The sequence below is a fragment of the Mercenaria mercenaria genome, chromosome 14 (genome assembly GCF_021730395.1).
Source record: "Mercenaria mercenaria strain notata chromosome 14, MADL_Memer_1, whole genome shotgun sequence".
NCBI classification, from domain to species: domain Eukaryota; kingdom Metazoa; phylum Mollusca; class Bivalvia; order Venerida; family Veneridae; genus Mercenaria; species Mercenaria mercenaria.
This window is the reverse complement of record NC_069374.1, coordinates 38,311,229-38,335,400: the sequence shown is the minus strand read 5'-3', so window position 1 is coordinate 38,335,400 and position 24,172 is coordinate 38,311,229. Positions and strand designations below refer to the sequence as shown.

Sequence of the window (24,172 nt, the reverse complement as noted above, 5' to 3'; positions counted from 1 at the left end):
AAACCCGTAACGTGACATGGAGGCCAATTGTCAACCGTTGATAGCTTTTGCCCTGTCCGTTCCATAACTCAAGCATCCATAAAAGGATTTTTATATTACTTGGTTCACATGTCCTCAATATGAAGACGTGAATACTCGCACATCCCTCAGACCCCTGGCTAAAACAACAGTGTAACAATTAGTTCAGAAGTAGGCAGGGTCTGTTCCGTGACTCTGCTATCCATGAAGGTATTTATTGTTACTTGACACAAATATTCCTTAAAATAAGTTAAGAACACCCGGGCCCTAGCTGAAAGGCCAATGTTACATAGGAGGTCAAACATTTTATGTCTTTGTCTACTTTAGTAGATGTTTAAAACAATAAAAAAACATTTGTAAATTTAAATACAAACATTTTGTGTAATAACATGTTGCATGATTAGCATAATTTTATATTTTCATCATCAACAGATATCATATCATTAGGTAATGCTGCGACTGAGATAATTATCATCTTCCAGTAGTGGTCTTTGTTTTGCATTCTCTTGTTATAATTTTACCTTGTATGTTTTTGTAATGCATCGTACTATTATCGTACATAACGTCTCTGTAGCACTGAATCTACCAACACTATATAATTACAGCGTTTTTATAATTTGATCGAGCTATTTTAATCGGTGAATGGAAATGAAAATATTTTTATTGACAAGTTCATTGACTTTAATGGCAATGCTAACAGGGTATATATTCAAACTCTCTAAACAAGATTGTAGGACATGAATACATTTCTAAAAAGATGTTTTGAGTTTTGGAACAATCTTAAAGAAGAGACGGTGTGTAGTAACTGAGAGTTTTCGTTAGACTTACTGTATGTATCACTACTTACAACCGGAATTGGAAGAGTAACGGCACTGAAAGTTGGAAATGACAAACTCCGAACAGTAGAAGAAAATAAAGTAAGTCAAACGTTTAACAAAACTGCTTATGTTGTTTTCCTATTAGACACCGCAAATCTTTTCTCTGAGGCTGAATGCAGTCAATAAATACAGTGATTTTCGATTGAATATATTATTGCGCTCTAAGTAACGTGATTTAGCTGCCATACAAACTCCCTGTTGTCAATATTTTGACATATTCTCTTTATTATCACCAATACGTTGTATGTCTTTGTAATTGAGCGTGCCAGTCTGAAATACAGTATACATAGAAGCTGCAGCAGGTTCTTATATTTAACATTTTAGTAGTGAAATGGTTTTATGTTTGCTTTGCTGCTATGTAGCCTCATCAGTCATTTATAAAATTTGTAATTTTTTCCGAATGCATCGCCTTGTTTGAAGAATGATCATGGCAGGATTTTATGTACATTGAAAGAAAACAAGGGACTGAGTCGGCTTTAATAAAGGAAGTCCTCGACTCGAGCTACATGATCTGTCTGCAGTTTTTGACACAATATGCCAGCAGGCACTGTGGCATTGCTTTGAACACCATTTCGGAGTTACAAAGAACATGGATGATATTCATATCTAACTGATCGGTATGACACGTGAGTTATCGTCACATATGTTAATGTAATATAGTGTGTCCTCTACCCCCGCCCCGAGGAGTCCTTACTGGTTCGCAAGATCTACATAATGTACAATAAACCCATAGGTGTTAAATACAAATGCCGCAGACTACTTCGTCAGGTGTAAGATTGTCTTACCGGTCTCGTCTTGCTGAAGCATAGTAACACGCTGAAATCCATTACTGATTAAATATAAGAAATGTTGTTCACATCAAAGCATACCTCCAGGCATATTGCGGCCAACTCAAATTTGTATGTTTGGCTAGATATTGACAACTACGCAGACGGTATCTTACTAGTCATGCCACTAAGTCCCTTCTCAATTTTGCCATTCGATTGGGATTCGGTGATGCGCCGTTGAATGGTATTCCGTATGACAATTGTGCCATTTATTACAATGGTAGAGAGGGTACGGCGTTTTGACATACAAAATAACATTTGTTAACAACCATCAGCACTGACACTCAATGGTCGATTTATTGCATGTAACATATCTAGGCTCGGGACTACGTGTTCATGCATATTTATATATTTATATGTCGCATATCGCCATTGAACACTAAACTAACTCACATACAGTTGTTCTTTCGTAAACTTAGCTGGATACTTTACTGCAGCAAAGGTGCGTAAATGTTTATAATAGTATTGTATTGCGACTAGACTGTGGGACCATGTAACAAAGTATAGTGAAATATGTAAAACTGTGTAGTAAAACATTTAAGTGTCGAATAAAATATAACTAAAACATGTAACAAAGTGAACTGCTTTGTTGTGTATTTAGTCACGCTTAAGTTTTACCAAAAGGTTAATGGATGGACACGTACATACAGTGGCCGAGTTTGAATAAAGAGATATGAAAAAAATGACTAAATGTTACGGTTTGAAGTGTTCTAAATGGAAATGTCATGCTTTGGAGATATTTATTCCCAGTAAAAATTGGAGGGATACAGTTTTGACATTGTCCATGTCATTAGAACTACAGTTGTTGCCCCTGTCTTTATTACAAATGATAAATTTATTGACATCTCTCATTGTTATTCAAACAGCTTTGCAATCATTGATATAATGGAATCATTTTGCCAAACTAATACAGTGTTAAGCTCATATAAGGTACAAGTGTTAGTATTGGCAAGAGAATTAATTCATTCAGCTTATGTAATAAGTATTATTATAACACAACAGCTATGGTCCCTGAATTAATAAAAAGCGATTTTTGTTGTAAGTCATGGATTTCCATGACGTCTTTTCGCAGGTAATACCAATTCATGTAACACATCAACTGTAATATTAAACTAGTTAATACAGAGTAAATACAAACGATAACTACATATCATTTTAATGTGACTTTTGTATACACAGCTGTGGCTGCAGAACAACTAAATATCTCGAAACATGACAGTTTCAATTTGATTATTGTCTTAAGAACATATGAGGTAATAACTTTTAGTCGTAAGTTTTAGTAATCAAATTTCATATTTTTTTTATCAAAACTAGGCTTTTGCACGTTAAAGTTTAAAAGCGTGACTAAACACGCAACAAAGCAGCTATTGAAAGTAAGAGTAGTTTCCAGAATAAGTAAAATTTGCTAATTGGAGAATTCCGTTTCATTGAAAAGATCATAAACAAGTAATACACCTTTCAAAAGTCCTCACCCCATGAAGTGCTTTAGCTCTGAAAATCGACCTATATTCATAAAGCCATTTCTGAGCGGAACTAGATTTCCCGCTTTTTAAACATATGGGAAAATTAGACCCATCGATTTTTCACACGAGTGAAAATATTTTATATAGCGCAAAGAAGGAGCCCTTTACTTTATTTATCTATGGAAAAAGTATTATAGGTATTTTAGCTTTGCAAACGATGTGATAATATTCAATGCATTGTCTTTCTTATGAATATTTTATTTTAAAAATGTATTTAAAAGAAAATGGTCTTTTTTGCGTATACTTTATGTCTGTCTATCTACAATTAGAAATATAGTAAAATATGGATAATTTGCTGAAATTTCTTCTGTTTAACAAAGAATAAATAGATTCTTATGTGTGCTTAAAGACCTTTGCAAACGACTTAGTAATCTATATTCATTTAGCTATTGTTTCATACTAATTTCAGTTTTCTAGGTGAAGAAGAAAGTGGTCTTTTTTAAGCATTTTGCAAATGAGTATAGGTTTTTTTTTCCTTATCGGAAAGACTCGAACATTCTCGTATGTTTCCGTCAATTCTTACGGAATTTAAGCTCCTTAACGGTAAAGACTGATATCTTCTCACCCGCTAAACAGCACACATGTACGGATTTATAAATTAGTGGACGCTCCATAATATGATTTGTTTACAGCCAATAGTCAATTTTAAACAGCTTGAGGATCGAAGTTCAAAATTTAAAAAAGAAACGTTGAAATTTTAGGCGGCATATTTTGGGCATGTTAGAAGTAGAAAATCAAAATTCAAATTTTGAAAGGATGATGTTGAATTTCGCTTACATTGAATTTCGCACAGACTCGGAAATCGAAATTAAAATAAAAAGAATTCGTCGAATTTCGAGGCAGAATTGAAAATAGATCCAGCAGGATGACCGAAATTCAAATATTTTGAGGGGAGCTGTCGTCCAGTGAATAATGTGTCGGCCGCTCAACCGAGGGGTCGTGGGTTCGAGCATCCGTGAAAGGGGTCGTGACCATGACTTCTCATATGACACCAGTACTGGGTTTTCCCGGAAGCTTGCTGTTTAAAAGATAGTTTCACATTCAATACCAGTTTTAAATTCGATTGCTTTGAAAATTCGAGCATGCTTGAAATATAATACCGAGAATAATCTATTTAGATTTTTAACAAGGAGCTGTGTTCAATAAACGTTTGATGCCCCCGGTAGCATCCTTGTCGATACAAAGCAACCTAAGTCCAAAACGAGGTCAAGTTCAAGGTCAAGGTCAAACTGAGGTCAGGTGAAGATGAGGAATGGTCACAGATTACATCTGCATTAGTATCAAGTCATTCTAGTAAGGGGTATTGATGCTAGATGAAACGGTCCCATTTGGTTAACCTCGTACGGATGGACGGACGGACGAACGGACGAACGAACGGACGGACAGGACAATCACTATATGCCTCCCGCATCAGTAGATGCCGGGGGCATAAAAACTTGAATTTCGATATATTCGATCTTGCACGATTTTTAATCTTTGAATCTTGAGCAGATCGCAGTTTCAGTATTATACTGAAATTCAGCTTTTCAAAATTTGAAGTACGATTTTCGAGATGGCTCGACACTAATTGCTTGCTCGATATTTGGCTTTCGATCTTCAGGTGTAGCTTAGGATCAAAATTCGATAAGTTATGAAGTTGAATTTCGATCTTCGAGCTGGCATAAAATTCTAAGCTAGTTGGACACCGCTCACGACATAATAATAAATGTGCAGTTATTTGATTACATAAACAAGAGCTGTCCGTAAGACAGCCAAGCTCGACTATTCGAAATATTGACCCAGAAGCAGGAAAATATTACCCAAAAAAGTTAAATATCAAAAGAGTTTTAAGTTCAAAAGGGGGAATAATTTGACCAAAATGCATATCAGTTATGGGACTTGCTGCTATCAACTAGTTTTATAACCCCGAAGGCACATGAGAAGTTTCAATTCAATATCTGCATTAGTTTTGGAGATAGTAACTTGCATGTAAAACTTTAACCAGAATTTTCAAAGTCCAAAAGGGGGCATAATTTGCCAAAAATACATGCCAGAGTTTTGGGACTTGATCCAGTGAGGTTAGTAATTGATCTAGAAAAAGAAAAAATAAGTTTCAAATCTATATGCCTTTTAGTAATAGCTGTATGTACTTGCACGCAAAATTTCAACCAGAATTTTCTAAGTCCAAAAGGGGGCATAATTTGGCCAAAATGAAAGTCAGAGTTATGGGACTTGATCCTATCAACTAGTTTTATAACCCCGAAGACACATGTGAAGTTTCAAATCAATATCTGCATTATTTTTGGAGATAATAACTTACATGTAAAACTTTAACCAAAATTTTCTAAGTCTAAAAGGGGGCATAATTTGCTCAAAAAACATGTCAGAGTTATGGGACTTGACCCAGTGAGGTTGGTAATTGATCTAGAAAAAGAAAAAATAAGTTTTAAATCTATATGCCTTTTAGAAATAGTTGTATGTACTTGCACGCAAAACTTTAACCAGAATTTTCTAAGTCCAAAAGGGGGCATAATTTGGCCAAAATGAAAGTCAGAGTTATGGGACTTGCTGCTATCAACTAGTTTTATAACCCCGAAGACACATGTGAAGTTTCAAATCAATATCTGCATTAGTTTTGGAGATAGTAACTTGCATGTAAAACTTTAACCAAAATTTTCTAAGTCTAAAAGGGGGCATAATTTGCTCAAATAACATGTCAGAGTTATGGGACTTGACCCAGTGAGGTTGGTAATTGATCTAGAAAAAGAAAAAATAAGTTTTAAATCTATATGCCTTTTAGAAATAGTTGTATGTACTTGCACGCAAAACTTTAACCAGAATTTTCTAAGTCCAAAAGGGGGCATAATTTGGCCAAAATGAAAGTCAGAGTTATGGGACTTGCTGCTATCAACTAGTTTTATAACCCCGAAGACACATGTGAAGTTTCAAATCAATATCTGCATTAGTTTTGGAGATAGTAACTTGCATGTAAAACTTTAACCAAAATTTTCTAAGTCCAAAAGGGGGCATAATTTGCTCAAAATACATGTCAGAGTTATGGGACTTGACCCAGAGAGGTTGGTAATTGACCTAGAAAAAGAAGAAATAAGTTTCAAAGCTATATGCCTTTCACTGATGGCTGTATGTACTTGCATGCAAAAACTTAACCAAGGTGTGACGCCGACGCCGACGCCGACGCCGACGCCGACGCCGACGCCAGGGTGAGTAGAATAGCTAGACTATTCTTCGAATAGTCGAGCTAAAAACTACTTAAAATCTTTATTTCATAATCATGAACATCAATGAAAGTATTATAAAAGCGAGTTTCCATCTGATTGTAAGAAAGTAGAAATTACTTTTGGAAAGTCATTGTTTGGTTTTATAATAATGTGTTTGTTGAGAATACCGTTATAAATTGTATTCTGATTAAACCACCAACAGCCATTTAGGTTTCTATTTTCTAATCTATCTTTGCAATCACTGTAAATTAGACTTAACAATATCCCTAAATCCATATGATCAAAAGTATTAATGTAACGGTACATTGGCGAAGAAGGGTTAGACATCGACCTGAAATACGGAGTAGGCCGAAAACTAGCGAACAGTATCGACAGCCGATTTACCTGGCCAAACGTATTATCGGCTTTTGTGGTGATTTTCACGATGGGTCTAATTTTCCCATATGAATAAGGTCTTAAATGTGTTGCAGAAAGTAAAAAATAAACCCACCCTCTGTCTTTATTTAAATTTCCCGTATAATTCCAGTCATAAGCGCCGCCTCGGAAGTATCATTGGCTCTTTTTCAACTGACCTCCAAAAACGGGGAGAGCCCGGACAACCATGGAGACCTTTAAGTCATGTTTTGGAAGAAATGAAGACGCCTCCAGTGGAAAACAGAAGACACTTCAATCCCAGAAGCTTCCCTGGTTCTTTGGCATGTCAGGTATAAAGCACCTGTACACGAGAATCTACAACCAAAGAGCCAACATGTTATCCTAATTATTGTTTAAAGGGACATAATGCCTTTGTTTATTTGTAATGTGGGTGTCATATTTATTTTGTTATGAACATAAAATGAGTATATTTCTTTTTAAATACTATTTTAAGTAATTGTACTTTAGTTCATGATCGGGCAACACCTGTATCAATACCATAATTTTATGCTAATGAGGGTGATATTATGATTAAGAGCCGACCAAGTGCCCCCGTGGTAACACTCCAACTACGAAAGCAGGGCTTGTGAATTCGAGCCTCCGCTCCTCCAACTAAATTTACTAACATTGGGAGTCCCGTGTACAGGTGCTTTATACCTGACATGCCAAAGAACCAGGGAAGCTTCTGGGATTGAAGCGTCTTCTGTATTTGAACTATCCTCAAACTTATATCACTAGCAGTCTAGAGAAGATGCTCATAGGGATTTCCAGTGGCGTTTATATAGATAAGCTTTATTATACACACGCACGCACACGCGCGCATGAATACTACCTAAGGCGAAATCGAATCCTAGGGTTGACAATATTCATTTCATCCTCACTGGCTTGTGGTGCCGTAAACTGTATAAAGTTTAGATTTAATTGCTGTAAGTAAAAATTTGAGAACAAGAGGTCCACAAAGCGGGGCAATATACGCCCGAATTTCTAGATTGGTCATGAGGAAGTAGAATCTAAAGATTTTTAGGAGGGGCGTGGGAGGGGTGTCGAAGTGGGTGTAATTAGGCGCTGGATTAGGGGGCATTGTGTGGCGGTGCTGATCATACTAAGGCACAAAAAGCTAAAAGTGATTTCTTGAGAGGACGGGGGAGGATTAACGTGTGTATGTGCGGGAGTAATAATATTGATTGTTGAACTTCAATCATCTCATCACCATCCGCCTATATTTCAAGTTTCAATTTAATACCTAGTTGTGCTCCGGACACAAAATATAAATGATAGTTTTGACATTTGGACTCGAATCTGGATCTGGATCTTTGACCTGCTAACCAAGTTCATGTGCTTATTGTCTCGTCTCCACCAACATATATGCCGGATTTGAAGCCAATACCTCGAGCGGTTATTCATTTACTAGTATGCTCTATACAAAACACATAATGGACTTATTTAACTTTGCTGTAACGTTATCTAGACCGTTGACCTAACGATGTGGTTCATGTGTTCGAATAATAAGGGGTGTGTGTGTGTGGGGGGGGGGGGAGAGTAGGGTAATACGTGTGTGAGGGTGAAGGGGCGTAGTGTGGACTGTTGAACTCCCCCAAAAAGTTTTTAAAAAGTTCTTGTTTTTTTCATTTCATCAAGTCTCATAAATAGCAATCCCTTGTTTTTGAAAGTAAATGAGGAAATAGGCGCACGGGAAATAACAAGTCTGCTACACCTGCTCTCTATGAACATGGATTATTTTTCTTTAGGCCTATATGTCTAATACTTTTGCTTTTGGTGGATTCTTTATAACATTACGTATTGTGAAATGCTTTTTTGTCTTTTTAGAATTAAAAAATTGAGCAGTTCATGGTAAATGCTTGACAACTCAGTATGATTAAAACGAGTCCTAGGCTTAGGAACTTGAATAATTTGCCTTCAATAACATTATATTAGTTCTGTAATTTGTATAAAGCCCCTTGTGGTTCTGGGACGATCTGTGTATGAATAGAATTGGAACCACTGTCTTACCCTTGCATGATCGTAAGGGGCGACTAATAGGGTCTTAACACATGGTTTTGCTGTAACTCTGTGATTCCAGCAGGTATGCAAATTTTGATTCCATACCTCATGTCTTTATTTCGATGTAAATGATATGTTGAACCAAAATTTGTAGTCCTGTTTGGCGCCATATAAGCTATACTGTGTTGGTGCGCCGTAAACCCCAAATCAAAAAGAAAAAAAAGTAATATGTATAACAGTTTAAGATTGGATATGTTTGAACAAATAAATTAATGCATGTATACGCTTTAGAAAGCTAATGAAATTGTATATGATATGTAAAAAGCATTATTTGATAGTATAGTAGTGTTATCATGAGCAGATACACTCAAGTCAAACTGAGTCGCAAGGTACATTAACTTTAAATGAAATTGCGTCTATCGAGGGGCTAGGTTTATTTTCTTTTTCTTCTAAGTATTTTTGTTCTTACACATTTAATGTTTCAGGTATATATTTTACTCTTATTATTTGTGTGGAAAGTTGTTGGTGTGTCGTTTGCTCTGCATCTTGTCCAGGCCCAGCATTATTCCTTGATTCGTTGGTCCGCAGAGCGCGGCTTTGTCTATATTTCATAAAAAAACAATTTTCTGGACTTCAATGTATCATGTTTCAATGACACTAAATTAACTTCACATGTTAAGATTAGATGGACTTGATTCTGTATTCAGAAAGGACACCTTTTCTCATTCTGCGGGTCTTTTAGTATTTGTATCTAATAACTTTGTATCTTAAAGAAAATTTTATTTGGAAAACATTTTTCCACAATCTGATAAGATAGAAGTTACATCTGAAGTATTCTATTTTAATTTGTATCGTCCATCATAGGCAGCGGTAGCGGTATGGGAAAGAATTAATTTGTGCATTGGATAGGCTCTTGAATTATCTAGTAACACAACTAAATTCAAATAATCACAAATTTAGAGAGATATTGATGTTGAATAATGTATTCGTCATTATTCTCGAACATTGCTAGACCCGATTACTTGAAAAAAATGACAGTTTACACCCTGTGAATTTTGAACCTGACAAAACATAAGAGCATTCTGTTTTATTTAGATTTGCATACCGACAAGTTTTGCAACAGTAAGACCAAACGACAGGCCCTGGTACAGAAGCGCGAAAAAGCAGTGTATATGGGAAACCTATCAGATTGGGACATTTACAAAAAGAAAAGGAATAACATTAATAATATAAAAAAAAGGAAATGCCAAAGAAATCTTTTTTAACAATATTGACTATACACTGAGCTATCTATGCTCATCTAAGTAACGACAATATTGAACGACAATATTAGAGGATAAAATTATTAGTAAAAGAAAATCACTAAACTGCGGAAAAATCCCACCTCTGTCGATAACTTTAAACTGGTTTCAAAATTATTCAGGAAACAGGAAACGAAATTTTTCTGTCGCTTCCGCGTATTCAGATGCGAAGTGTACAACTGCCGGCGTGCCACAAAGAGCTCATTAGAGACTCTAATATTTTGTGAATGATACAGCTGATTCACTAATACGTTGCAGATGACAGTTCAATAGCTTCAAGTTCTCGAGATACAAATTACATCGGAAGAACTATCAACTGTGATCTTGCAAAAAAAGGCTTTCTGGTTAAAACAATGTTTCTGCTAAGACTGGAGTAATGTACATTTTACTATCCAGAAAAATCGTAGCGATTCCCTTGATATATAGAGCAGCATTGAAGCTATCGAGACCACAGGTCCTTTGAGCATATACACATGAACGCACGCACGTATGCACGCTCACACACAATAAAGTTACAAATGTCAAGCATCAGTTGTTAGTACATATTCCAAATATCAGTACTATTAGAACTGTATATCACATGAGCCTGAGTTGAATGAGGTTTATGACCACTTAAAATAATAACATTTTTTTTTTCAAAAGCTTTATGTACGTACATAGTTCTTACAGAGGTCTTGGTGTTACACATTTCATTACCTCTCATGAACAGACTCAATCAAACCGTGTCTGTTATTATTCTTCTTGGTTGCATTTTTTGCTTCCAAAGGATCTTTTACAGATCAGAAAGTTTTATTACCAACACAACAGCAATCTTTAAGTGCCGTGCGGCGGCTGTAAAATGTCTCCCCGAACTTGGATTCAGTGTTGTTATATTTTCTGGTCTTTTGGGATCATGGAGTCCATTCAACATGTGTGTAATAGAGTTCCGCTTAAGCCAGTGCTTGGGGGCGTGAGAGGTGTTGCACATTTCATTACCTCTCACGAACAGACTCAATCAAACTGAGTCTGCTATTATTCTTCTTGGTTGCATTCTTTGCTCCCAAAGGATCCTTTTACAGATTTTATTGTTCATATTAACATTGTCGGAAGTCACTATTTCAATAAATTTGGCATATTGGTATTGACCAGTAATATTTTTTTTTACATAATTCTTTTCTCAAATCAATAAAAAGCGAGAATTCTAATACAGAATGAAACTCATCCTCAAAGGTACTACAAAAGTGACATTTTCTTTCAGTGTAAGGAAATGGGACAGGTTTAATGCCACCTGCCTTCTTCAGTTTGAGATTTTTAGTCTACAAAGTGCATTTCTAACCTTTTTTTTATATTTACTAATTGTAAATAGGGTTGAAACTGGAAACTTGAGTATAACTTTTTTGCTCTTGATGAATCGTTAATATCAGACTTCCATCTTTGTATAAATTCATCAGTTAAACTAGTTACATGTATTATGCCCAAAAATCTTACTTCTTATTCTCTGCACATCAGATCATAAACAGCTTTTACATCTTACTACTTTCTTCACGTAAATTACTAAATATAGCTTCATTTCAGAAAATGATCACAGAAGACAATTGGAAAGACCTAGAGGTAAAAGGATTTACAGTTGTACCAAATGTATTAACAGCAGAAGAATGCGACATAGCCATTGCTGATTATAGGACTTGGCTGAGTGGATTCGGAGAAAACTTTCCAAACACATACAATTCAATAATATGGGGTTATAACGTTGGACATATGGATGTAACATGGCGTCTGAGGCTAAAAGTGAAACCCGTGTTCTCTCAGATCTGGAAAACAGACAAACTTCTTACTAGTTTTGACGCTGTCGCTATTGGACGTCCTCCTGAAGATGGCGTTGAAAGGTTTGACGATCCAAAGCAGCACTGGCTTCATGCTGATTGTACTCCATCTAGAATTGGACTGCATGCTTACCAAGGGGCGCTCTATTTGGAAGAACAAGAAGAGGATGATTGGACGTTCCAGGTTATGGAAGGATCGCATAGAAAGCTTGAAGAAATGTTTGCTAAATTTCCTGACAGTGCCGAACGAGCTCGCCGATGTGGATGCCATTTTGATTTATCTGAACAAGATGTTGCGTATTTCAAAAGCCTCGGATGTGATGTAGTTCGTGTCCCGGTTCCAAAAGGCGGTCTTGCACTATGGGATTCTAGACTGGTACATGCCAATGCGAGACCGTTAAAGGTGAGTTTAACTCTGAGTTTCAAATTTTACGATCCATATATTGTTGATAATCACGTAAACACTTCTATCAACATAATGTATTTTTGAAATGTAACTTAAAGTTTAGTATAAATTGAAATATGTACATTTAGTTCGAGGATTTATAAAACTACGTGATGGCGGTTGTTTGCAATGTATTTATTTAAATAATTTGCAGCCAAAAAGTATAAATATTGCATTTTGTTCAGTTGACACATGTAAGTTTTGATGTAACAACACTATCATAAAGATGATGAAACAACAAAGTTCTTACTTACTGGGACTGACTATCAAACACATTTCCTTGTAGAAGTCATTTCTATTTACGTGTTATATAACATTTTTCAGAATCGGAGAAACAGTTGTAGATGGCGTTTCGTCACTTTTATATCAATGACGCCAGCAATTTGGGCAAATGAAGAAGATATAAGGAAACATCAGGAAATGTTCAAAATGCAGACACTATCAACACATTGGTCTTCACAGGTAATGTTGCTACAGAAGCAACTAGACAGTTTAACAGTTCTTCGAACGCAACACATAGTGTTTTGTCAATATCTTTGAACTGATTAAACTACACTCTTGAAATAGAACACACACTTAAAAAGATCAGTTATTACTAACATGTAAACTAAAACAAAATTAATATTTAATTACCTTAACACCTAAATTCATTTTGAAAAAGTTGCAAAAATACGACTTTTTAAATATTTTGCATCTATTTAGGTAACTTGCTCACATTTTATGTTAGCCTAAGTGTAAGAGTTATCTAAAACATTTTTTAAAGTAGTACGAGAGCTGACTAATCCGACATGAAGTTCTATGTCAGAATATTTCGAAAGGGGAATAACTCATCTATTGAACTTTTAAAAGGATAAATAAAATGGACATTTAAATATGTCTGACAAGCATTAATTACGGAACTTTGATATTTTTCATTGCAAGATAAACGTTCTACATTAGAAACCGAAAGTATATGCGATAGCCCAGATGAGCGAAATCGTATTAAATGAAGATACATAGTTTTCTCAAAAAGTTTAACTTTCTATCTAGCTTTATCTAAACAATGGTGTTATTGTACATTTTACTTGTTTTTATCAAAATCAAGTTTACTTGTTTAGAAATTTCAAAATATTTTTGCGCTTTTGTGACCTTTTAGAAAATGTGGTGTGGTCGTAAAATGAGTCAAAATGTATGTTAGCTTTAATATTTTTGTTGAAATTGCTTCATTAGATTTAAAATATATTTGTTTAAACCTATGGAAAGTTTCGATAATGTGCTTCATGTAACATTTAAGACACAGGCATAAAACTAAATAAGTGTTGCGGAAAAATACCAAGGTTATACATGCAACCTCAGATTCTTTTCTTTAGTAGAGGATTGTTAGGAGTATGAATATCTTTCATATACTTAATAGGTTTTATATCTATTTATACTTTCAGCATGCTTAGTGAGAGGGTTAAGTTTCATAAATCAGCACTGCTGATTCCGTCTTTTCACCACGTAACCCCGCTGTATTTAAGATTTTCAAATGGCGAAGCAAAAACTCGCTGATAAACGGGATCGCGGTACTCCTCGAGGTTGAGAGCGAAATTTAGATATTTTAGAACTCAAACGGTGAGGTCGCTTGGCAACAATGCGCTGTAATCAGAACGCTAATTAGCGTCTTTACGCTCCTCGACCCCTCGATTATGTCTCTTCAGTCTCATCTTTTCGCGCGCACTCCCAAATTAGAGTGTGTTCATCCCGCGTCACTGCTGTTTAGTATGCCCCACCGACATCCCTCCGCAGCGCCCCGCCGTTTTATTTCACAGATCTCCGCGCCGGTGACATTCAAACATTTAAATGACAGGTTTTTGCTCTGCGACCACTCAGAGCGAAATATGATAATTAAATAGTTTAACTGGCAGGGCTGCGCAGTGACAACCCTATGACAAGAGACTTCCTGCTCAGTAACCTTGCTAGAACTATTATATCTCCCAACTCGCCCCACGACGTGTTACGTCCTTCTTCCTCGTTGTTTAGCGAATTTTCGCCCCGCGGTCCCCATTTTACATCTCGTTCCGCGCTCTTTCAAGAATTCTCCTTAGGAAAAAAATATATTTGCTGTGAATAGATTTTCTGCAAAAAACCCCATCAAGAATACAAAGTGAGCATAAAAGCTAGCGATGAATAACAAGTGAATAAACAACATAGTTTACGCTATGTTGTTACATATGTTGAAACCGCCATATTTTTTCTGTTCTAGGGAATCAAATATGCTGATGTTTCACTTGATAATAAATCGTCCCCATCAAAACCAGTACCAGCTACTTTACCGGAAATAGCACGTACTGAGGAAGTTATGGAACTATCCGCTATGTTACCATACAATTACAGTGACGGTAAACCAAACGGAGATGATTTCAAGCCGGTATGGAGAAGATCTGCTAGCATATCTCTCACTGAGGAGGAGGATTTGGAAAAGAAATATGCAAATGGACATATTTAATACAGGTGCATGTTGAAGATATTGCTGGTTCTGACTTCTTTACAAACCAGATGTCTTATCGCATGGTGCGGCGATGTTTCTTTGATCTTTACAAAATGATGAACATTGTAATACGCAGTATTAGACAAAAGCTGTGCTGGTGTGTAACAAAACAGTATATATCATATTGGTCTGGCTACCGACTAGATAATCTTTATGTGTTATTTTAATCATTTCTCATATATTCTGACGATCTTTCTTGGCCCAGTGTTTTGAGAAGAAAAGGGACATAATTATACAAAAGTTTGAATAGCCTCAGGAGTTGTTTCCTGTGAACAAAACACAGGGTCTGAACACAGACTAACATTATAATATATGAGCACGCCAATTCCATTTCCACAAGCATTAGGGCCTATAAAAATTCATTTAAACGATTACATGTACATACATCAGTTTGAGTACTTCAAAGAATGTCAATGATATAAAGTCATGTATAGTCATTTAATGTAACATGTCTCTATCGAATGTCCAAATATCTTATTTACCTAAGAATAGGTCACAAGTAAGAATGCAACTTGCATAATATAGACTCTCTTTACTTTCTTATGAATGTAATGTTCGCTTCAAGGAAAACGTATGTAAGAATATTTTAAGCCATATTTGATGTGATCATAGCGCCACACTTGTCTGAGGGGGTTAGGCAAGGGCCATGTTAGATCATATCTGAGCAGTCATTTTAACACTCGTAGAGAAATCTTTTTTATTTCCTCAATCATATAGCTACTGCAATGCACAGCCCTGTTCCTAAAGTCAGCAAGGGAAACACTTGCAAGTCGAAGTTTGGCGAGGCGACATTAGGCGGGCGACGTTTGGCGGGGCGGCATTCGGCGGAGCGACGTTCGGCGAGGCTACATACGGCGTGACGACGTTTAGCGGGGCGACATTTGGCTGGGCGACATTCGGCGGGGCGTTTGGCAGAACGACATTCGGCGGAGCTACGTTCGGCGGGGCACCATAGCGACGATTGTAGTTATGTCTCTGTGACAGAAGGAAATGGCACAAATCAGCCACCATCTGAAACTCAGTCACTTCGGTCAATGTTGTCGTTTTCTGGTGAACATTACCTCATATTCAATGGCTCAAAAGTCAACAATTGTTCTGTTATTATTATCAAAGTTACGTTTTAGGCTATATGGAAGTAACCAATTACTCAAACATTTAAAAGAAAAACAACAAAAACATTACATAATTGATAAGCATCAGGAAACAATCATATGTAGATTTAGTTGCTTTTTACTTTCACATGCATGGTTGGAAACGAACCGTCCATTTGACTGAAAATGTAGCGTTGACTTATTGTTGGAGTTTTATTTTATTTTGAAACGTTCCTCCATGATTGAGTCTCACTAAACTACATTCGGGGAAAACAATATATGGCTTGGAGCCGTAAGCTAAAATGACACGTTTTTCATTTTGATATATTTTTTGTGGATTTTTGAGGAGAGAAATTCTTTAATTTTAGATAAACTTGTTTCCCGATATATTCAAAAATCTATTATTGTGAACTTAATACATGAAATATGGTGTATAGTTCGGTTTCGAGGTCAGCAATGTTTTTGTACTTTTAATAATGGAACAGTCTGTTATTCAGGTAGTGTTATTCAGTACGATACAATGGTTCTTACTATAAGGCAATGTATATCATGTTGATTTCCCTTATCGCCAGACGAGTCTATAAATTGAAAATCAAACTATATATCATTTGAATTGATAAGGTTGTATAATAAAATTATACTCATATACTATAATAAAGATTATAACATGTTGTGAAATCGCCGTATCAGTATCAGGTGATTGGGTACAAACCATATCTATGCTTTAAAGTTTCAAACGTGTGGTGAAATGTATTTCACCTACTTACGGAATATATAAAACAATGAATATATTAAACAAAGTGCTATTTCAGTGGATGTACGAGGTAGGTAACTCTAGCTAGATTCTTCTTTAACCGCGTTGTATATGATTAACATACCTTTTATTGATAGCTTGCATTCATATTGACTTTAAATCCATTGTTCAACGTTGAAAAAAATAGCAACAAAAAATCATGATCTTCAAAAAAGAAGACGGCGCGGTAATCAGAACTAATAATGTGTTACAATGGTGTTCAATTAGAAATAGTCACATCATTTAAGGGGACGCAGACTTTGAAATTAGAAAAAAATGTGCGTGGGGTATGATAAGATTTGTCTGCAAAAAAGTACAAAGTTTCGGTGCATGGAATGGATACTGTTTCAACAGTTATTAGTACACAAAGGAATGCTCACTAACACAAAGATGAAAAAGTTAGCTCAAATAAGAAAGTTATTGTTGAATTACATACGACTGATTGTGAAAATTCAAAGTCAACAACTAATCTTATTTTTTGAAAATAATAGCACTTTGTGACTTTACATTGTTCAAATATTTATCAAGATCCTACAGATTCTATGAAAAGACATGGTGGTCAAGGAAGGCCACATTCCAAAACTAAAAGAGTGTACATGTATTCGCCTTTATAAATTAAACTATTATGGTTACAGAAGTCGAGTGACTTGTAATAAGGGCCTAGAAATGATTCAGTTATTAATTTTCAACTTGGTATTCACGAACTACAATGCACTTAAATATCGAAACACATTCAACAAACTTTTGAAAATGTATTTTCTTAAAAAATCTTTAAAATATGGTATGAAATTTGGTTAAGATGTCGATCAATGTGAATACGTGCAAAATAACTTTCAAATCTCATTCACAATAAAATAGTGGCCTCTGGTGCATTTTTAGGGTCTAAATGTTGAGGTAATGGAGGGGTTACCCCAAACGATACAGGGCGGGGGACCAAGAAGATCTCCCCTGGACAATTTTGAAATACATGTATGAAATGGTGGTCTCTGGTGCGTTTTTGGGTCTAAATTTTGAGAAAATATTTTTCCTTTGCCAAAATAGTAGGGTGCGTCTTTGATGAGTATAGCACGAGCCCCCTCGGCCCGGCCCTGGATCCGGACCTGCAACAGAAGCAGTAGTAAAAATGTGAAATGGGCAATAGCAGCAGTAGCAGCAACACAAAATGTAAAACGTTACTGCCAGTTTCATATTTTTGCTACTGGTAATTTTGCTACTGCTACTGTTGCTAAAGCAATTGTCAATATCAGTATTGCTACCACTACTGTTGCTATTGTCACTGCTAATTTAATGATTTTTGTACTGCTACTCTTTATGGTACTTTTGCTACTGCTATCATTCTACTGCCAATTTCATGATTTTCTACTGCTGTTATTGCTACTGCTTATTTTTCTACTGCTGCTGCAGCTATTACTACTGCGAACTTAATGTTTTTGTTACTGCAACTGCCACGTTGTTGCTACTGCTGCTGCTGCTACTACTACTTCTACCCGCTTCACATAGTCTATTATGTAATGAATAAAGTTTATAGTGATTTGCCTAAAATTTGCTTCCGTGGTGTATCGAAAGAAGTCCAATGTAAATAAATCATTTTTCCCATTTTTTCGCAATATCATGTTCACTGTATGGAATGGGACGGTTTTCATGTTTATGTTTTCTGTTTTTGAAGCTTTAGCAAAGAAGATTGTTCAAGCAAGCAGCTAAACTCAGGGGAGAGATATAGGGCCATCATGGCTCTCTTGTTAATATATTTCCACTTATACGATTGGTCCCCGTTGTGAAAACCTATCTATCATATAGTTCAGTTGTGTTTCATATTCCAAATAAAATATCAATCTTTATGGGTATCTTTTGAATACATGTATATCAAGCTATAAAAATGTGATTTCATAATCGATTGTGACATAGAACAATAGACTAACGAAAATACATTCAGACTGAATAGTCTGGTGTAACTATAGTAGTCACAGTCTATGATACATTCTTTATTATCTCAGTGCCCGATCTGCCGGAAAACAAATGCCCGATAACAAAAAATCACCAGAAAATGCGTCAAGGTTTTCAACTGTCTTGGTAAAGATGAGTAACTTCTCAAAATAATGTGTCAATGTTTTGATGTTTGGGTGCCTTCAATAACTATAATAATACCTGGATAACATTGAGTAACCGTTAAGAACATTTCCTGATTGGTTATACTTTCTATACCGTTAGCTAATTCGAGACTATCTATTTTTTTGTACTAACATGATTATTGATATTTATGAATACAGTATAGCAACTGTGTTTCCCATAAAGGGCTTTGAACAATGTACGCTTAACGTTCATACCTATACATAAACTTCATGCTGCCATGATAGTGTACGTAACATAATATATTGTCTTATATTCTCAGTTAACGGTAACAAGACGAAATTTTCATTTCAGATCATAAAATCATAATGCTGAGTGCTGAGAACTTCAAAGACCTTGAGGAGAAAGGTTATACTGTTGTGAAAAATGTTCTTAGCAAACAGGAATGCGACGCCGCAATTGCTGATTACAGAGCATGGCTCGCGAATTTCGGTGACAAATTTCCAAAGTCGTTCAACTCCATTATCAAAGACCACAACACTGGACACATGGAAGTAACATGGCGCCTTCGACTGAAGGCTAAACCTGTGTTCGCCCAGATATGGAAAACAGAGAAGTTGTTGACTAGTTTCGACGCTGTCTCCATAGGTCGTCCCCCAGAATCCGGTGGAGAAGAATTTCAGGATCCAAGAAAGTACTGGCTGCATGTAGATTATACACCGTCAAGAATTGGTCTCCATGCCTATCAAGGTTCCCTTTTTCTAGAAGAACAAACTAAGAATGACTGGACATTTCAAGTTATGGAAGGGTCACATAGATTGATAGAAGAGTTTTTCCGAAAATTTCCAGAAAAGGCTGAGGATTCTAGGCGGTTCCGTCATAACTATCGTCTGGACAGCGAAGACATTGACTACTTCAAAAAATGCAAATGTCGGTTGACACGAGTTCCGGTTCCGAAAGGGGGCATGGTGTTATGGGATTCTAGACTGATACATGCTAATGCAAGACCGCTTCCGGTAAGTGTATTCAAACATGTACATGTATTTAGTTTTAGAAAAACATTTAAGAAAATAATTACGGTTTGCAATTAGAACTAGAGCCACAGTTGTATTAAAGGTAAAAATATAATTTCATATGTAAGGTTTCTGAACGAGAACTATGAGATGACGGTTCTTTTAGATGCCGTGTGCGATATATGTTTTTCAAATGTTCAGATGTTTTTAAAGCCGTGTTTTATGCATGTTCTTCATTTAAGCAATATCGTAAAATAGTGAACAGATACTAATTATGATATTGCAAGGTTATAATCGTTTACAGAATCGGAAGAATGCCGGTAGATGGCGCTTTGTAACATTTGTCTCTATGACACCGGCAATATGGGCTAATGACATTGACATAAAGAAACATCAAGAGGCGTATACAGCTCCTAAGATGACATTACACTGGTCCTCGCAGGTAAATATACAAATCACATGTACTAAAGGTCTTGCTTGCATTCTTGATAACCTATGAATAAGATTTCCATCGTTGAATTTTTGTGTTGACAGTTACATGTAAAACATTTAGAGGTCTACCGTGGTTTCCAGGATTTGACGAACCTCTGATGGATGAGAATGCATGTAAAAGAGCCTTGTAGATTCCAAAATTTCCTAAACTTTCAACAGTTTTATCAGAGGCGTTCAAAACTGAAGCAAATTTCATATTCATTTTATCAGCTCTAAGACATTTATTGTTAATATACTGAAGTGTAAAATTATATTTTTTAAAATGCAGCGGAATAATAGGCAACTTTTATGTTTCAGAAGTTTCAAGTTTAAACTTTCAGTTTCTGAAGTGTACATACTTCCTCTACTTATTGTAAGATGAGAAGTGAACATCTTAAAGAACTCAGACACTATATATACACACTGTCTTTAATCTGAATGTACTAGCGATATGCAAGAGGTTTTTACTAAATTGTTCATTATGTATATATGTTACAGGGTATACATCTTCTAGAGACATCGTCAAGCCCCGGGATACCATGTCCGACAACTGTGCCTGATATCGCGCGAACAGAGGAAGCAATGCAACTATCCGCTATGCTACCGTATGATTACAATGACGGGAAGCCGAATGGTGAACATGATTTACCACTGTGGAAAAATACAAGCAATCTACCGGACGAAATTAATACAGAAAAGCTTCAAGCGAACGGACATATTTGACTGTTTATATATGTTATAAGTCCTGTGCTTTTTAGAAGGGCGTAAACATAAACATAGTCATACACGCAGCAGATACCGAGAGCAATATGAACAAAAAAAATGCGGGACAAAAGACACTATCAGCATTAGATAACGCAACGCCCTCCCGTTAAAGATAAATTACAAGAAACCAGGAAATTATTTTTGAGAAGGTAATTAATGTTCATAGTACAAAGAAAAAGAACACATCATCTCGCCAGTTATCAGTAAATAAACGCCGAGGACGTTGAACTAATGTTAATTCTTTAGGTAAAAAGGTTATGTTTAAATTTGGTAAAACTGTAGTAAATGGGTTCTCTTTTGTTTTTGTATATAAAATTCACTAAATCTGTGAACTCTTCACTAAGGTTTCCAGTTTCTCTCGTCTGGCTAGACTACGTGTGTTTCCAGAGTGAGTAAAAAAGCGAAAACGGAATGTTAGAAAAGCACATGTCACGTGACTGAAACAGCTGATGCAAACAAAACCATTCCACAGCAAATCAACAAAACATGGCCTTTGTGAATCCTAAATATATTGCAGCCATATCGTACAGATCTACTCTATAAGAATGCCATTTTTGGGATTGGGTTCCTTTCTACAGCTGAAAATCAAAAGAGAAACAAATCTTGCACGAAAATGGCTGTCACGAGTTTATTACACACACAAAAAAGATTGTCCACTACCTGGTAGACTTAAATAGATTGCGTCTGAAAACCACACCTGTAAAATGTAACATACAGTATGTACTAATTATATGACCGTATACAACCCTTTCTACAGGTTAATAAGCATATAGTATTTGTATTTATTCAACGTTCTTATTATATCAAAACTGGAAACCTTAAAAACTGGAAACAGTGTCATTCAGGATGAGCGCTTTGTTATTTTATTCAGCGTTTCACAAGACTTGGGGTGAAAAAATTAGCACTTTCATCCAATAATCAAGACTGTTGTATAAATCTTTCGTATCGTTAAAAATACCTGTGATACGTTATCAAGCAATACCTGTGATACGTTATCAAGCAATACCTATGATACGTTATCAAGCAATACCTGTGATACGTTATCAAGCAATACCTATGATACGTTATCAAGCAATACCTGTGATACGTTATCAAGCAATACCTGTGATACGTTATCAAGCAATACCTATGATACGTTATCAAGCAATACCTATGATACGGTATCATTTGCCAAATTAATACGGCTGTGCCGGAAAAAAAACGTCTGGAATTTTTTTTTTTTTTTTGAAGACTCTAGGAACAATAACTTTCTTCGGCTAGAAGGTTATCATTGTAACGGGACATAATTGTTTTATGATTTAAAAGATTTGAGTCGCTCTTCACAAACCAATACTTTGTTAAATGTTAAATATTTGTGAACAAATACAAAAGCATCCGCAATGATAGACAAAATTTTCGCGAAAATAATTAATAGCTGTATCTGTAACTAGCATGCTTACATAGTACATATTGAAAATATTTGCATTGTTTAGAATATGTTTTACGTCGAATTTGTGTTACTGTGTAAAAGAAGACATAGAATTGTTAAATTTCACATTAAAAGTTAAAAGCTTAAAACATAGTTGCATTTATTTAGAATTAAAGAAACTAACCGGCGTACGTACCTTGTTTTATAAGGTATTTCTCCATACTGGTTTTAACAAATGTAACAACCACCTCCCTCAGCTTGACAATAACAGATACAACGGTTCTACCTCCCTCAGCTTGACAATAACAGATACAACGGTTCTACCTCCCTCAGCTTGACAATAACAGATACAACGGTTCTACCTCCCTCAGCTTGACAATAACAGATACAACGGTTATACCTCCCTCAGCTTGACAATAACAGATACAACGGTTATACCTCCCTCAGCTTGACAATAACAGATACAACGGTTCTACCTCCCTCAGCTTGACAATAACAGATACAACGGTTCTACCTCCCTCAGCTTGACAATAACAGATACAACGGTTCTACCTCCCTCAGCTTGACAATAACAGATACAACGGTTATACCTCCCTCAGCTTGACAATAACAGATACAACGGTTATACCTCCCTCAGCTTGACAATAACAGATACAACGGTTCTACCTCCCTCAGCTTGACAATAACAGATACAACGGTTATACCTCCCTCAGCTTGACAATAACAGATACAACGGTTCTACCTCCCTCAGCTTGACCATCACAAATGTAACCGCTCCACCTCCATCAGGTTCGCCATTACAGACGTAACTGTCCCACCTCCCTTAGCTTAAACATAACAGAAGTAACCGTCCATCCGTATCAGATGAAACTGCATCGCCTCCCTCAGCTTGACCATAACAGATGTAACCGCACCGCCTGCCTCAGCTTGACCATAACAGATGTAACCGTCCCGCCTGCCTCAGGTTGACCTTACAGATGTAAATGCCCCATCTCCTTAAAAACAGATGTTACTTACCTGCCTCCCTCAGCTTCGCCATAACAAATGTTTCTACATAACAAATGTTTCTGCCTTGCCACCCTCAGCATCGCCATAACAAATGTTACTGCATAGCAGAAGTAATTATATAACTGCCCCGCCTCCTTCAGCTTCACCATAACAAATGTTACCATCTCACTTCCCTCAGGTAATTTGTTTTTTGTAGTAAACTCTTCATAACTCTTCATAATTCCCACACTTATGTGTGAGTCGGTAACACACACAAGTTTCTTCAAATGTCTGTCTCGTTATTAAGTAAACAAAATTACATAATTAAACAAGTAGGGTAGTAGCCATCCATTTTCTTCATGACGCAAAACATGTTACTATAAATTCTGTATAGTTTATATAGTTTTAACCTATTATACCACTTCGACACAAGTCTTCTGGTGATGTGTACTGCCTTGCATTGACAATATATCCTTATGCGGAAGAAGAAAAATAAGAAGAAGGAATATTTTGTATTTACAAATTTTACTCGTGGTATCAAAGGTAGACAATTAATCTTTTGTTCCATAATTAGTTGAGAGACATATAGTTAACATGTTTGCTTGTTTAGGTGGTCTTGGATTTAGAATGTATACAGGTCT

General features: G+C 36.1%; 2 protein-coding genes across 2 annotated transcripts; both read left to right on the top strand.

Moving 5' to 3' along the window:
- The first annotated feature begins 2,087 nt into the window (after positions 1 to 2,087).
- On the top strand, positions 2,088 to 15,363 carry LOC123527316 (uncharacterized). The gene is made up of 4 exons (XM_045306700.2): positions 2,088 to 2,165; positions 11,735 to 12,385; positions 12,752 to 12,889; positions 14,652 to 15,363. Exons 2-4 carry the CDS (start codon positions 11,738 to 11,740, stop codon positions 14,892 to 14,894), a joined length of 1,029 nt encoding a protein of 342 aa, XP_045162635.2. The 5' UTR covers positions 2,088 to 2,165; positions 11,735 to 11,737; the 3' UTR covers positions 14,895 to 15,363.
- A 1,377-nt stretch (positions 15,364 to 16,740) lies between these two features.
- Positions 16,741 to 21,425, top strand: LOC123527317 (uncharacterized). Its single transcript, XM_045306701.2, has 4 exons — positions 16,741 to 16,851; positions 19,242 to 19,903; positions 20,205 to 20,342; positions 20,870 to 21,425. The coding sequence occupies exons 2-4, from the start codon at positions 19,256 to 19,258 to the stop codon at positions 21,092 to 21,094; spliced, it is 1,011 nt and encodes a 336-aa protein (XP_045162636.1). The 5' UTR covers positions 16,741 to 16,851; positions 19,242 to 19,255; the 3' UTR covers positions 21,095 to 21,425.
- Positions 21,426 to 24,172: the final 2,747 nt, after the last annotated feature.

Coding starts and splice junctions, on each gene's coding strand:
- LOC123527317 (XM_045306701.2), top strand. CDS start 19,256: ATGCTGAGTGCTGAGAACTTCAAAGACCTTGAGGAGAAAGGTTATACT. Junction 19,904..20,204: donor CTAATGCAAGACCGCTTCCG/GTAAGTGTATTC, acceptor AATCGTTTACAG/AATCGGAAGAATGCCGGTAG. Junction 20,343..20,869: donor CATTACACTGGTCCTCGCAG/GTAAATATACAA, acceptor TATATGTTACAG/GGTATACATCTTCTAGAGAC.
- LOC123527316 (XM_045306700.2), top strand. CDS start 11,738: ATGATCACAGAAGACAATTGGAAAGACCTAGAGGTAAAAGGATTTACA. Junction 12,386..12,751: donor CCAATGCGAGACCGTTAAAG/GTGAGTTTAACT, acceptor AACATTTTTCAG/AATCGGAGAAACAGTTGTAG. Junction 12,890..14,651: donor CAACACATTGGTCTTCACAG/GTAATGTTGCTA, acceptor TTTCTGTTCTAG/GGAATCAAATATGCTGATGT.